General features: G+C 34.0%; 1 protein-coding gene and 7 non-coding genes across 8 annotated transcripts in view; all 8 read left to right on the forward strand.

The window, feature by feature from the left end:
* LOC122266204 (uncharacterized) overlaps window positions 1–6,658 on the forward strand; it is a 7,252-nt gene extending 594 nt beyond the window's left edge. The window contains exons 3-4 of the mRNA XM_086531199.1: window positions 3,677–3,878; window positions 4,090–6,658. Coding sequence (XP_086387325.1) covers window positions 3,677–3,878; window positions 4,090–4,919 — 1,032 coding nt within the window. The 3' untranslated portion in view covers window positions 4,920–6,658. The remainder of the gene's footprint in view (window positions 1–3,676; window positions 3,879–4,089) is intronic.
* A 985-nt stretch (window positions 6,659–7,643) lies between these two features.
* LOC122253658 (U6 spliceosomal RNA) lies at window positions 7,644–7,750 on the forward strand. Its single transcript, XR_006223255.1, has one exon. It is a non-coding gene; the product is annotated as a U6 spliceosomal RNA (small nuclear RNA).
* Window positions 7,751–8,694: 944 nt separating this feature from the next.
* Window positions 8,695–8,992, forward strand: LOC147467520 (signal recognition particle RNA). Its single transcript, XR_015190571.1, has one exon.
* A 299-nt stretch (window positions 8,993–9,291) lies between these two features.
* Window positions 9,292–9,398, forward strand: LOC122253676 (U6 spliceosomal RNA). The gene has a single exon (XR_006223274.2). It is a non-coding gene; the product is annotated as a U6 spliceosomal RNA (small nuclear RNA).
* A 1,857-nt stretch (window positions 9,399–11,255) lies between these two features.
* On the forward strand, window positions 11,256–11,553 carry LOC147467521 (signal recognition particle RNA). Its single transcript, XR_015190532.1, has one exon.
* A 302-nt stretch (window positions 11,554–11,855) lies between these two features.
* On the forward strand, window positions 11,856–11,962 carry LOC122253670 (U6 spliceosomal RNA). Its single transcript, XR_006223267.1, has one exon. It is a non-coding gene; the product is annotated as a U6 spliceosomal RNA (small nuclear RNA).
* Window positions 11,963–14,220: 2,258 nt separating this feature from the next.
* On the forward strand, window positions 14,221–14,518 carry LOC147467522 (signal recognition particle RNA). The gene has a single exon (XR_015190533.1).
* A 334-nt stretch (window positions 14,519–14,852) lies between these two features.
* LOC147467523 (U6 spliceosomal RNA) lies at window positions 14,853–14,959 on the forward strand. Its single transcript, XR_015190552.1, has one exon. It is a non-coding gene; the product is annotated as a U6 spliceosomal RNA (small nuclear RNA).
* Window positions 14,960–15,000: the final 41 nt, after the last annotated feature.

The raw sequence follows: 15,000 nt of genomic DNA on the forward strand, positions 1-15,000 counted from the left end.
AATAACATATTTTTTCCCTATATTTGTGAATTTTTACTTAACTTGCGTGTGTATAAGTATAAAAAGTGTGTGTGTGTTTGTGCATGTGTGTGTGTGTGTGTGTGTGTGTGTGTGTGTGTGTGTGTGTGTGTGTGTGTGTGTGTGTGTGTGTGTGTGTGTGTGTGTGTGACTGAGGGTCATAATGATTATTTTTAAGTCTTATATCACTTTGGAAATTTCATCTTTACCTTATGTGACCTTTCCATTTTTTTTTTTCACAAGCATGTATTCCGGAAAAAGTCCATGGAGGGAAGAGGTTGTTCACATTACACTTTGTAGATATTGCTGTATGTTGGCGCATATAAGAGAAAACGTTTATTTGTGGGGTGATTAAGTTAAACATGAGGTATTATTATAAGATATACAAAGTAGATATAAGATTATAAGCATCCTTGTTATATCATAATCTCTAATTATTCCATGTTTTTTTTCTCATATTGATTTGCTTTATCTTTATTTTCATTTGAACTAATGCGTGGATGTCATTGAGCATTCACTGCCTATTCATTGTCTTGTTTTTAATTCTAACGTATCTATAAAGCGAGCTTTAATGTTAGTTTTATGAATATTTTATAGGTTACCGAATGGTGATTATAGTTCGGTAATTCTTTTAGCTTTTAGTGTCTTCACATCGTATGGATGTGTGTGCCTGTGTGCCTGTGTGTGTGTGTGGGGGGGGGGGGGGGGGGGGGGGATATATTCTGATTTGGAAGTTCTAAATCACTTTGATAGTTTAATCTAAGCTCTAATATTCTGCTATATATTTCCTTTACTCCTTGTTTAAGAAGTTCAACTAGTATTGGAGCTGTGTTGTTGTTTTTATTTATTTGGCCTAGTGTATGGATATAATAAGTCGTTGAGCATCCACTGAATATCCCTGTCTGTTCATTGGGTTATTTTTAATTCTAGCATATCTGTGATACGTGCTTTGAGGATTTTTTTTTTTTTTTATGGATATTTTATAGATTCTTGAACGTGTACTTGAATGTCGGTAATTCTTTTATTCTTTATTGTCATATTTATCGTATATTGAGAATTATTGTTTGCAGACGCTTAGACATAAAAAAATAAATAAATATAGTTTTCAGATTTACTGCCGCAATCTCTCCTTCATCTAGAATAAGATGTGAACTAATGCCATCTTTTTCAGGTTTTATTCATTTTTTCATATCTTTTGGTACCCTATTTATTTAAATCTACTGTAATATATGGAACGTCTACAATTGTTATGTTTGTCCCTGTATGTAGTTGTTCGCTTGATTGAAATGAAAGTCTTGTATCAACTTGATTAATTAATATTTACAGTATGTGACCTTTCCATTGAATTTCTTCACTTCTTATATATGTATATATATATATATATGTTTTTATTTTTTTATTATTATTTATCTATTCTTTTTAGCCATTGCGAGCCTCCTCTTTGTTGCCGTAAGTCCGATGTCGGAGATAAGAGGTTCATTTATATTTAACGATACATTTGCGCACATCTTTTTTATTCTTTTTATCATCTTATTCTAATCTTAAACTTGTTTATTCTATCTTGTCTTCGACTGGCGTCATTTTATACCGTAATGTCTGGAACGTCTACAATTGTTGTGCTTGTCTCTGTGTGTGGTTGTTTACCTGAGTGATACACGTCGAAATGAAAGTCTTATTTTACTTTTATGATTTAATATTTAATGTATGTGACCTTTTTCATTCGATTTTTTCACTTCTATATATATTTTTATCTATATATTCCGAGCTTTCTCTTTGTTACCTTAAATCTGTTGCCGGGAATTATAGCTTTTGCACATTTTTTTAAAATTTCCTTTTTTCTTGTTTATTGTCTTTTTGCAACTTTGCTGATTATAGCTTGCCTTCGATGTGCGTCATTTTTCATGTCGTTACAGTGTTTCAATATTTTTTTTATATATACCGCAAGAAGAATAACACTTTTATATTTATATTCTTATTCACATAATATTCCATATGTAGCTTCTCTTAACGTTTTCTGGCTTCTGCGTGATCTTATTTCTTTCATATCGTGTGTGTGTGTGTGTGTGTTTGTGTGTGTGTGTGTGTGTGTGTGTGTGTGTGTGTGTGTGTGTGTGTGTGTGTGTGAGAGTGTGTGTGTTTTTGTTCAAGTAAGTTTTTTTGTTCTATATATTTTAATCCCTTTCTCCTTTTTCAAATCTAATTTCTTTAATCATTACTCAAAGCGATTTATAAATAACTTCGGCGAGATGGTGTGGTGTACCATCTCTACATATACCCTCTAATATTCTGCAATATATTTCATCTACTCCTCTTGTGTAGGAATTGAAACTGATAATGGAGCTATCTGTACAGGATCGAATGCGTTTTCAAAATCTACGAATGTTTTACACGTGTGGTTTTTCACATTCGTTTCTTTTGTGTTTTTATATTTATTTGGCCTATTGTATGGATATAATATGACGTTAAGCATCCGCTGTAGAACCTTGCCTGTTCATTGGGTTGTCTTTAATTATAACGTATCTCTGATGTGGGCTTTGATTTTTTTTTTTTTTTTATGAATATATTATAGATTACTGAATGGGTGCTTATATGTCGGTATTTTTTTTATGTTTTTAGTTTCATACTTTCTTGTTTATTGTATCATTATAATTCCGTAGATTCTATCTTGTCTTCGAATGCTGTCATTATCATGTCATTACAGTGTTTCATAATTTTCTCTTCTATTTACTTAAGGAATAATTTATTTTTTCTTCTTCTTCTGTACGTCGTACCCCAAATGTAACTTCCCTTAACGTCTCACTGAATTGGTAGTTAATTTGCTATATCTCAAGAATTTCTTCGAGAGATGAGTATTATTTTCTAATGTTAACGGTTGGCTTCTGCATCATCTCATTTCTTTCATATCGTACATACATATCGGTTATAATAAGATATATCTTAACAGCGTATATATATGTGTGTGTGTGTGTGTGTGTGTGTGTGTGTGTGTGTGTGTGTATTTGTATTTGTATTTGTGTTTGTTTGTACTTGTATATATTTATGATCTAGTGTTATGAAATAATAATCGCTTATGACTTATATAATAATATTTATTTATTTTTAACATTGATAATATGTATTCATAGTTATCCATTATTTGTATGTGTAATTATTTTAGACGTAGTATTTCTTCACATAACCATAATAATATATTAATTCGTGGACCAGGGTCTTGATTCTCCTACCCCTATGGTCCCATTTCATAGTAAATGTGTAGTCGAAATATGGATAGTGACGGAAATGGGGAGGAGGGTGTCTCCCCTCTAGAGGCTTGTTGTTGTTGTTGTTATTGTTGTTGTTGGGTGTGTGTGTGTGTGTGTGTGTGTGTGTGTGTGTGTGTGTGTGTGTGTGTGTGTGTGTGTGTGTGTGTGTGTGTGTGTGTGTGTGTGTATGTGTCCGCTGTGCCTAGCTAGGCTAGACCACTAGCTAGCTAGCTAACTACCTAGCTACCTACCTACCTACCTTACTTACTTATCGACCGACCGACCTATATTGTAAATTTCCATATTTCGAGACTATGATTATAACCCCTTAGCCCCCATCATATTTTGAACCCGGTTTCTGATATTCTAATAATTTTATTTTTTTGGTTTTAATTTAATTCTTTTATTTTTTACAGTCACCTGAGAGTATCAGCCTGGCGAGAAACCTGATGAATCGTGGCGATGTGATCTCCCATGATGAACTGTACTTTATATTCGAATTGAAGACTGACTTACTAACAGGTCTATTGGAAGCTATACCGTCCGAGATCAGAAAAAAATATTTTGAGACAACCGAAATGTTCTACAAACATGTATTCAAGCACTTTTGTGATAATGGTAGGTATAAACGTTACAGAAATAAAATAATAAGCATAACAAAATCACCGCAAACGGATGGATTAACGTTGAAGAATAATCAAAGACATTTTAAATTAATAAATACGTGTATATTGTGATTAATTAAAAAAAAAAAAAATTCAGTCCTTACAAGAATAATAATTTTGTAACTACTGTAACTAATTGCGTAACCTTTCTTTAACCCTTTCAGAGACCGAAATCACCAACGCAGACGAAAATATTCGGCAGTGCATTCGACGTGAAATATCACACTTGGAAAACCACCCAGGGGCCGACCCACGCCCACTCGCCTACATGGTTCACATTTACGTCGACGATGAACGGAGGATGCACATGTATAACGAATTAATGCTTCTCAAAGTGCAGGGAAATGTCCAGGGAAGTACGTTGTCAGAGATGGATAACGCCATCAATTACTACCATAGGGCCGTGCTCAATACTCCAGGTTCTGGCAATCCGGTACAGGCGGCCGCACCTGAGGTCCCAAAGAGCCATTTCGCCATCCCCCAAGTCCCCGCGATCAAACACCATACAAATAAATCCATGCCGATCAAAAGCCTCACTCCATCGACAGGGAAAATTTGTAAGAAGTCTAATTACACCTCAGGTTATGTGTCATCGTCGGGAGAAATGTCCGAGAGTTTATTGGACGTGGGTCCATCCGTGATCGAAAGGTTCCCAACGGAAACCGTTGATACATATGGTAAAAATATCAATTATCAATTTGATCGTACATTAAAGCCGGGAAACATGAGATCTAGTGTCCTAGTGTCTAATAAGTATTTCAGTATTAATATGGACACCCTGCACTCCCAATGGGCTGATCACATGAACACTATTCCTAATAAGATTAGCTACCCGGTGATAAAGAAAAGCGAGAGAGAGCAATGGAAAAGGAATAGCTACTTATACACCTGCAGGAATCTTATGAAGAGAGGTCATATCAGTCACAGAGAGTTGCTGCTTTACGACAGGAAATATTCCAAAATTTTGGATGGAGACGATGATATCCCGTCATAGTCACGCAAGAGAAAGCACCACGACGCTCACGACAGGACGAGGGCGAAGAGGAAAAGGTTCTCATCTGTCGTAAACCACGACAGTGATTCGTCCTCGACGTCGGACAGCCTCGACGACCGTGACAGCGAACAAGGAACGGGAAGGGGTACAGGCCTTCCCAACTACGAGAACATCATGGATTACCAACACCCCGGAGAGGCGGCCCTGAAGTACATCAATTCGGTAGACGATACCGTAGAGCCCATCAACGATAACGAAATTTGCTACGAAATTCCTCTCCAGAAGTGGCCCTATGTCCCACACACCAGAGAACTAGGGTGCTTCGTCCCGAGAGGTTTAGGTCTACCAAAACGCCCCGGGACCGTCAAGGTGACCAACCTCGAAGCCTTTGCGTATGATTACCTCTCAACGCTGTCAGTTCGAGCAAGGCATAGAGGTGAGAGTGTTCGGCCAGATGGGCCCTTGAGGGCCCAGCGCACCAAAATATTAAAGAAAAGCATCAGGGCCCAAAAGAGACAAACACACGGGGACGATCACCCGGTCACCATGAACGAATGCATCATAGACGACATTGCGGACCCAGTTTCACTACTGTGGGAGGCGATGCCAAAACACATAAAATCAGGATCTATCACCCTCATGCACTATAGGGTGATAGCATCCGCATGTCGTAACCTGTTCTCTCTGGGGTGGGACATTCCACCCACTTGACAAGAAAAGCCAGGGATCCGAAGGACATGGCAAAAATAATAATGATGATGGGTTTCAAAAAATTTGGCCAAATGAACTTTACTCTCGCTGACAATAGCGCCAGCCAGTGTTGCCGAAACGGTTCACAATGTAGAAGACATAGCGAACGAACAATCAGACATTGATGAAAGCCGAAAGTCGTCCGACGACAGCAATATCGCGGTGAGGGACGATGACAACAGCAGTGACCCCGATGTCAGAAAAGAGACTTCCAATACAGAAAGCGACCACGAGAAAGAAAACAATGACGACAAAGGCAGCCAAGACAACACTACCGCCACCGCCACCGCCAACGCCACCGTCACCGCCAACGCCAACGACAACGACGACGCCACCTCCACCGCCTTCCTCGACGCCAAAGCCAACGCCGCCGCCGCCGCCTTTCTCGACGCCATCGCCATCGACCCGACGGGAGAGTGCTCTGAAGCACCCATGGACATAAGCTCCCAAATTTTTTCCCGGCACTATGTATCGGGAAAACTCCCAGATCATATCTGCATCACATGCAATGAATATCACTCCAAAGATACAAAATGTAATGTATACTGATCTCTGTATGATATCAGTTATTGTATTTACATTTTGTATCTTTGTAATATATTCTTTTCATATGATATGATATAATGAATTGTGTATATGCTATGTTACGTCATAACATATCACAGGTGTACATTATTCGCATCATTATTATTTTTTATATTGCTCTCATTATGTTTGTATCTCCTTGACATAACAATATATGATATTCTGTGTAATTCTCATCTGTTAATCTGGAATTTATTTTTATGTGCTCATCCATATGATATAATATTGTTATATTTACATCAACAATATTTTTGTCTTGTATTATATAATGTTTTATTAAAAACTAACATTTTTATTTTTAATACCGTTCGACACTTTGTTTTATATACAATTTCCATATTTACATATATATATATATATATATATATATATATATATATTCTTAATAAAATACTTGTAACTTAATAACAAGTTGCTTTTTGCCCTCCCCCTAAAACAGTAATACTTCTATCACATTGAGTATAAAGAAAAAAAAAATGAGTTGATATGGACCATAAACTACAATTTTAGTCAACAGCAGAATTGAAGGAGCCTGTGATATGACAGATATAAATTTATAAAAACAGTAAAACACACAAAATAAAATATCACAAAAATGTCTCTAGCTCTACATTGAGTGACATAAAAGGGAGTGGGAAATAGCAAATTATGTTGCAGAAGCTGCCTTGATCAGAAATAAAACTCATCCTGGAGCCTGTATAGGCAAATCTATCCCCCGTTGGAAATGGGTTAACATATTTCATAAAATACGATTATTGGAAAACGAATATGAACATACACAAAATAGTTCTGAAACCAAAAGAAAAAAGAAAAACCGAACCATCCACTGCCCCACGGGTCAGCTTACTTCCAGGATTCATTGAAGAAAATATGTTGAACGAGATAGATAATGAATGGAGACTACTTAGAAATACAGACAGATCTTGAAGTAGCTGAAAGTATTGACACAGACAGACTCTGGTAAACCATTGCGGAGATGAAAAGAGGAGATGGATCACGAATGTACCCTCACTTGTCTTATTTCGTTTATTCTGTATTTTGCCTTCCGCATTCAAGTTCAGCCGCTGAGAGAATATGTTCAGTAGTTAACAACATGAAGATCAAGCGGAGAAATGCACTTTCCAAAAAAAAAAAAAAAAAAAAATGGGTTGTATTGTTCCATAGTTTTCTTATTAAGGTAGGGGAAGAAAGAAATCGGAGTTTGCTTTCAGAGCTTGGTGCTTGGACTGTATTTTTCCATCGCGGGTAAAGGAAAAATGACTCATCTTATTTTTAGTCGAGACTTGAAAATAAAAACATAACTCCAATTACAAAGTAAATCGGAAAATAAATCGTGAATTTCTTTTATATTGATGAATATCAAAATCCTCTTTAAGGACATATTTGAATGTACTTGCTTCGGCAGTACATATACTAAAATTGGAACGATACAGAGAAGATTAGCATGGCCCCTGCGCAAGGATGACACGCAAAATCGTGAAGCGTTCCACATTTTTAATCGCATGCACTTCGTTATTCTTACTTGCGACATATGCTTGTGAAGAAATTACTTAGCTTGTTATTAATTAATATTATCTTTGTGGGCCGATGTACGTGAGGGGCGAGCGTTCGAGACCCGACATCTAAGAATTACCGGGTTTTATTCCTTTTTCATATATGCAGTTTATCATATGTCTTTTGGAAGTTTATTGAACCGTAAAGTTTCTAGATTTCCTCTCTAAACATTACTAAGATTTACTCTTGCCTTTTTTTTTATTCTGCCCGTGATACAGATACCTACATATATGCATAATACATATAATATATATATTAGACCCGGCTGCTAGTTAGGCAGGTCGCATTGCACACAATTATTTGTGCCTCAAGTCTGGTAGTATAATTTCACAATAATCATAAACTGCTTTCTACAATTCTTAAAGGATGTTTCAAACCACACACACATTCATATGCGTGTATGTATAATATATATATATATATATATATATATATATATATATATATATATACGTATGTATATGTATATATAAATTACATATATAAATTAAAGTATATATGTATACATATATATGTGTGTGTATAGTGTATTTACGTGTACCTGTTCACGCATACGCATGCGCACGCGCACGCGCACGCACACACACTCACCCTCACCCTCAAACACACATATGTGTAATATATAATGTATATCATATGTAACATATATGATATATATAATATATGATATATATAATATATATATGTATAATATGTATAATATGTGTAATATATATAATATATAATATATATATGTACATTGAAGAAAAAAATACATACACAGTGTGTTTGCGTGTGCATGCACGTGAACAATATACATATAAGTTTTCTCTGTGTATATTGCAGTAACTAACGTTAAATTGTTTATAGAATAGGTTTATGATTCATTCCAATTACCTAAATGTTTGCTGGGGTCTGTGGCGAGACTCTGTGAACCGGCGACTCGGTAGCTTGGGCTATAGGATGGCTTGAGGTGGGGATCACTGCTGCGGGATCACCCATGTTGATTGGGTGTCCGCACTAAGCTTGGCATCAATATGGCCACCCTTGGGGAGCCAGGGGCGTCCAGGTTGACTAAGGAGGTGTGAACCGGGCCAGGGGGGAAACCCAGCAGCCAAAAGCACCCGTGTCGAGCAGTAGTGGGATCACGCCCGAGAGTGTGTGGCTCGTAGTAGCCCTGCCAACACAGACAGACTTAGTCCTTTTACCTTTGGATACATTTTCTTCACATGTTGCCAAACCTAGTTGAATTATGAAATGAACGACCTACATCCCTAAACAGTCGTCTATGAATATATGTGTAGTCAGGACCGGAAAAGAAATAAATCGTTTGTTTTCATTACGACAGGGAAGAAAATCAACGTTTGATTCTCATTGAAAATATATTTAATTTAAAGTAAATCTATTATATGGATGCGTGAGATACAGATAATATGTCGGTTATATTGAAAAATGTTATTCCCATAATTGAAATTCAAAATCGTCTTATAGGACCCTCATTCATGTACTTGCTTCGGCAGTACATATACTAAAATTGGAACGATACAGAGAAGATTAGCATGGCCCCTGCGCAAGGATGACACGCAAAATCGTGAAGCGTTCCACATTTTTAATCGCATACACTTCATTATTCTTACCTCCAATTTATATTGTTATCCATAAAGTTCATAACTTCTAATTCATTAATTGTACCTTTCCGAACCAGTCCATGCGGCAGGCGAGCGTTCGAGGCTCGACATTCCCGGTACTGCCCAGTAAATATTTCTTCTTTTCATTAGCACTGCCTTCGCATATGCTGTGCACCGGGTTCTTTTTTCTGTGGATATGTTATAACCACATTGTTTCTACATTCCCTCTCTTCATATTGTTGAAATTAATTTTGCCGAATTCATTTTATCTTCGATGTCCCGCAGATCTCCGAGTAGGTTAGGTGGGAGAGGGAAGGTGCGTGTTGTGTGTGTATGGCCACATATTTATGCATATGAATATGTATGTATATATACATATATGTGTATATATGTATATATTATATATATGTATATATTATATATATGTATATATATATATTAATGTATGTGTGTATGTATATGCATATCTAAATATGTGTATGTATGTATGTTTACATTTGTATACATTGATATATATACATATGTATGTATCCAAATATATATATATTTATATATGTATTACAAATCTCATATATATAGCGATATATAGGCATATATATATACAAATATTTACATATATACATACATATATATGTGTGTGAATGTGTGTTTCCATATATATATGCATATGTATGCATATGCGTATATATATATATATATATATATATATATATATATATATATATATATATATATATTATATGTATGTATGTATGTATATTTGTGTGTGCGTGTGTGCATGTGTGTCTGTGTGTGTAGATGCGTGTGCGTGTACGTGTCTCTAATACATATGTGATATATATATATATATATATATATATATATATATATATATATATATATATATTGCTGTATATATACATATGTAAGTAATTGTATGTATTTCTATATGCATATATATACATATATACAAGTATATATAGATAAATCAGCATATGAACGCACATACACATAAATATATATCTCTGTCTATATATATATTTTTTTATGTGTATATATGTATATATCTACATATATATATATATATGTATATTTATATGTATATATATGTATATATATATATATATATATTTGTATATGTATATATATGTATGTGTGTATATTTGTATATATGTATATATATATATATATATATATGTTTATATATAGATATATGGAAATAAATAACCATATGTGTATATATACACACACATATATAGAGAGACAGAGAGAACAATAGATAGGTAGATACACACTCACGAAATCTTGAACTTATTTAGCTAGTTCTTAGCTAATAATACTTGACTATCCATGTTCCAGCTCGTATTCGGAGAATACATTATATAGTATTTTTATAATGCATAGGGTAAATATGAAAACCCGAAATTTTGAAATACCAAAAGCATTTTTTTTTAATGCATAGGGTAAATATGAAAAGCGGTAATTTTCAAATACCTAAAACATTCACATATGGTCATTATCATACATATGATAGGAATAAGAATTTTTTTTGATGCACTTTATTTGTATCTCAATTAGTGAGCCAGTGAGTCTTGACTGCTGTATTTGCTGTATTTCCACCGCCAAATTGCTCTTTAATGAAGGAATTAAGAATGCAGACAGATATTGCCATACATACGAAATACATACAATATATTAAGCATGTCGAATCGCACTAGGTTTGTATTTATGTGTGTACATGTATGTGTAATTCTCATATATGTGTTCTATTTATAACCTGCCATTACTCACTTCGTCTAAATAAAGACAAGACTAAAGGATTATCAGAGATTTATAAGGCGTTCCAAGAACAAGTTCAGTAGCTGGGGTCTGTGGCGAGACTCTGTAAACCGGCGACTCGGTAGCTTGGGCTATAGGATGGCTTGAGGTGGGGATCACTGCTGCGGGATCACCCATGTTGATTGGGTGTCCGCACTAAGCTTGGCATCAATATGGCCACCCTTGGGGAGCCAGGGGCGTCCAGGTTGACTAAGGAGGTGTGAACCGGGCCAGGGGGGAAACCCAGCAGCCAAAAGCACCCGTGTCGAGCAGTAGTGGGATCACGCCCGAGAGTGTGTGGCTTGTAGTAGCCCTTCCAACACAGGCAGACTAAGTCCTTTTACCATTTGATATATTTATATATTGCGAAACCTAGTTGATTTATAATTATGTAAACGGCCTACATCCGTAAACAATCGTATATGAATACATGTGGAGTCACAACCGGAAAATAAAAAAAAATCGAAGTTGGATGTTTTTACGACAGGGAAGAAAATCAACTTTTGATTCTCATTGAAACTATATTTCATTTAAAGTAAATCTATTATATGGATGCGTAAGATACTGAGAATAAGTCGGTTATATTGAAAAATGTTATTCCCATAAATGAAATTGAAAATCGTCTTATAGGACCTTCATTGATGTACTTGCTTCGGCAGTACATATACTAAAATTGGAACGATACAGAGAAGATTAGCATGGCCCCTGCGCAAGGATGACACGCAAAATCGTGAAGCGTTCCACATTTTCAATCGCATACACTTCATTATTCTTACCTCCAAGTTATATTATTACCCATATAGTTCTTCACTTCATATTCATTAATTGTACCTTTCCGAACTAGTCCATGCGGCAGGCGAGCGTTCGATGCTCGACATTCCCGGTACTGTCCGATATGTATTTATTCCTTATTTTCTTTAGCACTGCCTTCGCATATGCTGTGCACCGGGTTCTTTTTTCTGTGGATATGTTATAATCATGTTGTTTCTACATTCCCTCTCTTTATATTGTTGAAATTAATTTTGCCGAATTCTTTTTACCTTTGATGTTCCGCAGATCTCCCGAGTTGGTTGGGAGAGGGGAGATGCATGTTGTGTGTGTGTGTATCCACATATTTATACATATGTTAATATATATATATATATATATATATATATATATATATACATATATATATAAGTATATCATGTGTATATATATGTATAATATATAATATATATGAATATATATATGTATAATATATAATATATATGAATATATATAAGTATATCATGTATATATATATATATGTATATTATATATATATTTATATATATGTATGTATTTTATATGTATATATATGTATATTATATGTATATCATATATATGTGTGTGTGTATGTATGTATATGCATATTGTTATATATGTATGCATGTATGTTTACATTTATATACATTGATATATATACATATACATGGAAATATATATATTCAGATGTATATATATTACATATCTAATATATATAACGATATATATACAAATATATACATATATACAAGTATATACATAAATATACAAATATATACAAATACATACATATATACATACATATATATCTGTGTGTGCGTAAATGTGCGTTTCCATGTATGCATATATATGTATATGCGTGTATATGTATATATATATATATATATATATATATATATATATACATATATATATACATATATACATATATACATATACATACATATGTATATTATATATATGTATGCATATTTGTGTGTGTGTGTGTCTGTGTTTGTGTCTGCTTGTACATGCGTGTGTGTAATATATATGTGATATATATTGCTGTATATATACAGATGTAAGTAAATATATATATTTTATATACATATATGTAAGTATATGTAAATTAATCAGTATAGCAACGCACACACACATGTATATGTATATATTTACATATGTATATATTTATATATGTATACATTTATATATGTTTATATTTATATATGAATATATATATATATATATATATATATATATATATACATTTATATATGTATATATTTATATATGTACATATTCATATATTTATATATTTATTTATGAATATATTTATATATTTATTTATGAATATATTTATATATTTATTTATGAATATATTTATATATTTATTTATGAATATATTTATATATTTATTTATGAATATATTTATATATTTATTTATGAATATATTTATATATTTATATATGCATATATGTGTTTATATGTATATATATACATATATACATATATATGTATACACACATATATTTGTATGTGTATATATGTATATGTATATATGTATATATATACATACATACATACATAAGTTTATATATAGATATATGGAAATAAATCACCATATATGTATATATACATGTATATATATAAGTATATATATATACATACATAGAGAGAGAGAGAGAACATTAGATAGGTAGATATACATAAGTGCAATCTTGAACCTTATGTAGTTAGTTCTCAGCTCATAATATTTGACCAGCTATGTTCCAGCAGGTCTTCGAAGAATATATTTTATAGTATTTTCATAATGTATAGGGTTAATATGAAAAGCAGAAATTTGAAAATACCAAAAGCATTCACATATAGTCATTATTATACATATGAAAGGGATATTTTTGTTTGTGTTCATTTTTCTTTCCTTTTGTCTTTAACCAACTACAAAAATCCCTTGCATATTGACTGCGTCACCTAAAGCAAATTTGCTGTATTTCCACAGCCAAATTGCTTTTTAATAAAGGAATTAAGAATGCAGACAGATATTGCCATACATACGAAATACACACAATATATCAGGCATGTCGAATGGAATTCAGTGTGTGTGTATGTGTACATGTGTACATGTATGTGTAATTCTCCTATATGTGTTCTATTTATAATCTGCCATTACCCGCTTTGTCTAAATAAAGGCATACTTTATGATTATTAGAAGTTTATAACGCATTCCGAGAACACAATCACTTGCTGGGGCCTATGGCAAGGCTCTGTAAACCGGCGACTCGGTAGCTTGGGCTATAGGATGGCTTGAGGTGGGGATCACTGCTGCGGGATCACCCATGTTGATTGGGTGTCCGCACTAAGCTTGGCATCAATATGGCCACCCTTGGGGAGCCAGGGGCGTCCAGGTTGACTAAGGAGGTGTGAACCGGGCCAGGGGGGAAACCCAGCAGCCAAAAGCACCCGTGTCGAGCAGTAGTGGGATCACGCCCGAGAGTGTGTGGCTCGTAGTAGCCCTTCCAACACAGGCAGACTTAGTCCTTTTACCATTGGATACATTTTATGAATATATATATACATACATATATATATATATATATATGTTGTAAAACCCAGTTGATTTATAATGAAATCAACGACCTACATCCCTAAACAGTCGTCTTTGAATATATGTGGAGTCAGGACCGGAAAAGAAATAAATCGAAGTTTGTTTCATTACGACAGGGAAGAAAATGGACGTTTGATTCTTATGGAAAATATATTTCATTTAAAATAGATCTATTATATGGATGCGTGATATACAGAATATGTCAGTTATATAGAAAAATGTTATTCCCATAATTGAAATTCTAAATCGTCTTATAGGACCTGCTTTGATGTACTTGCTTCGGCAGTACATATACTAAAATTGGAACGATACAGAGAAGATTAGCATGGCCCCTGCGCAAGGATGACACGCAAAATCGTGAAGCGTTCCACATTTTTAATCGCATGTATTTCGTTATTCTTACCTCCAATTTATATTG

This window comes from Penaeus japonicus, unplaced genomic scaffold (genome assembly GCF_977035675.1).
Source record: "Penaeus japonicus unplaced genomic scaffold, GWHDUDI00000001_assembly GWHDUDI00000035, whole genome shotgun sequence".
In the NCBI taxonomy this organism is placed as follows: domain Eukaryota; kingdom Metazoa; phylum Arthropoda; class Malacostraca; order Decapoda; family Penaeidae; genus Penaeus; species Penaeus japonicus.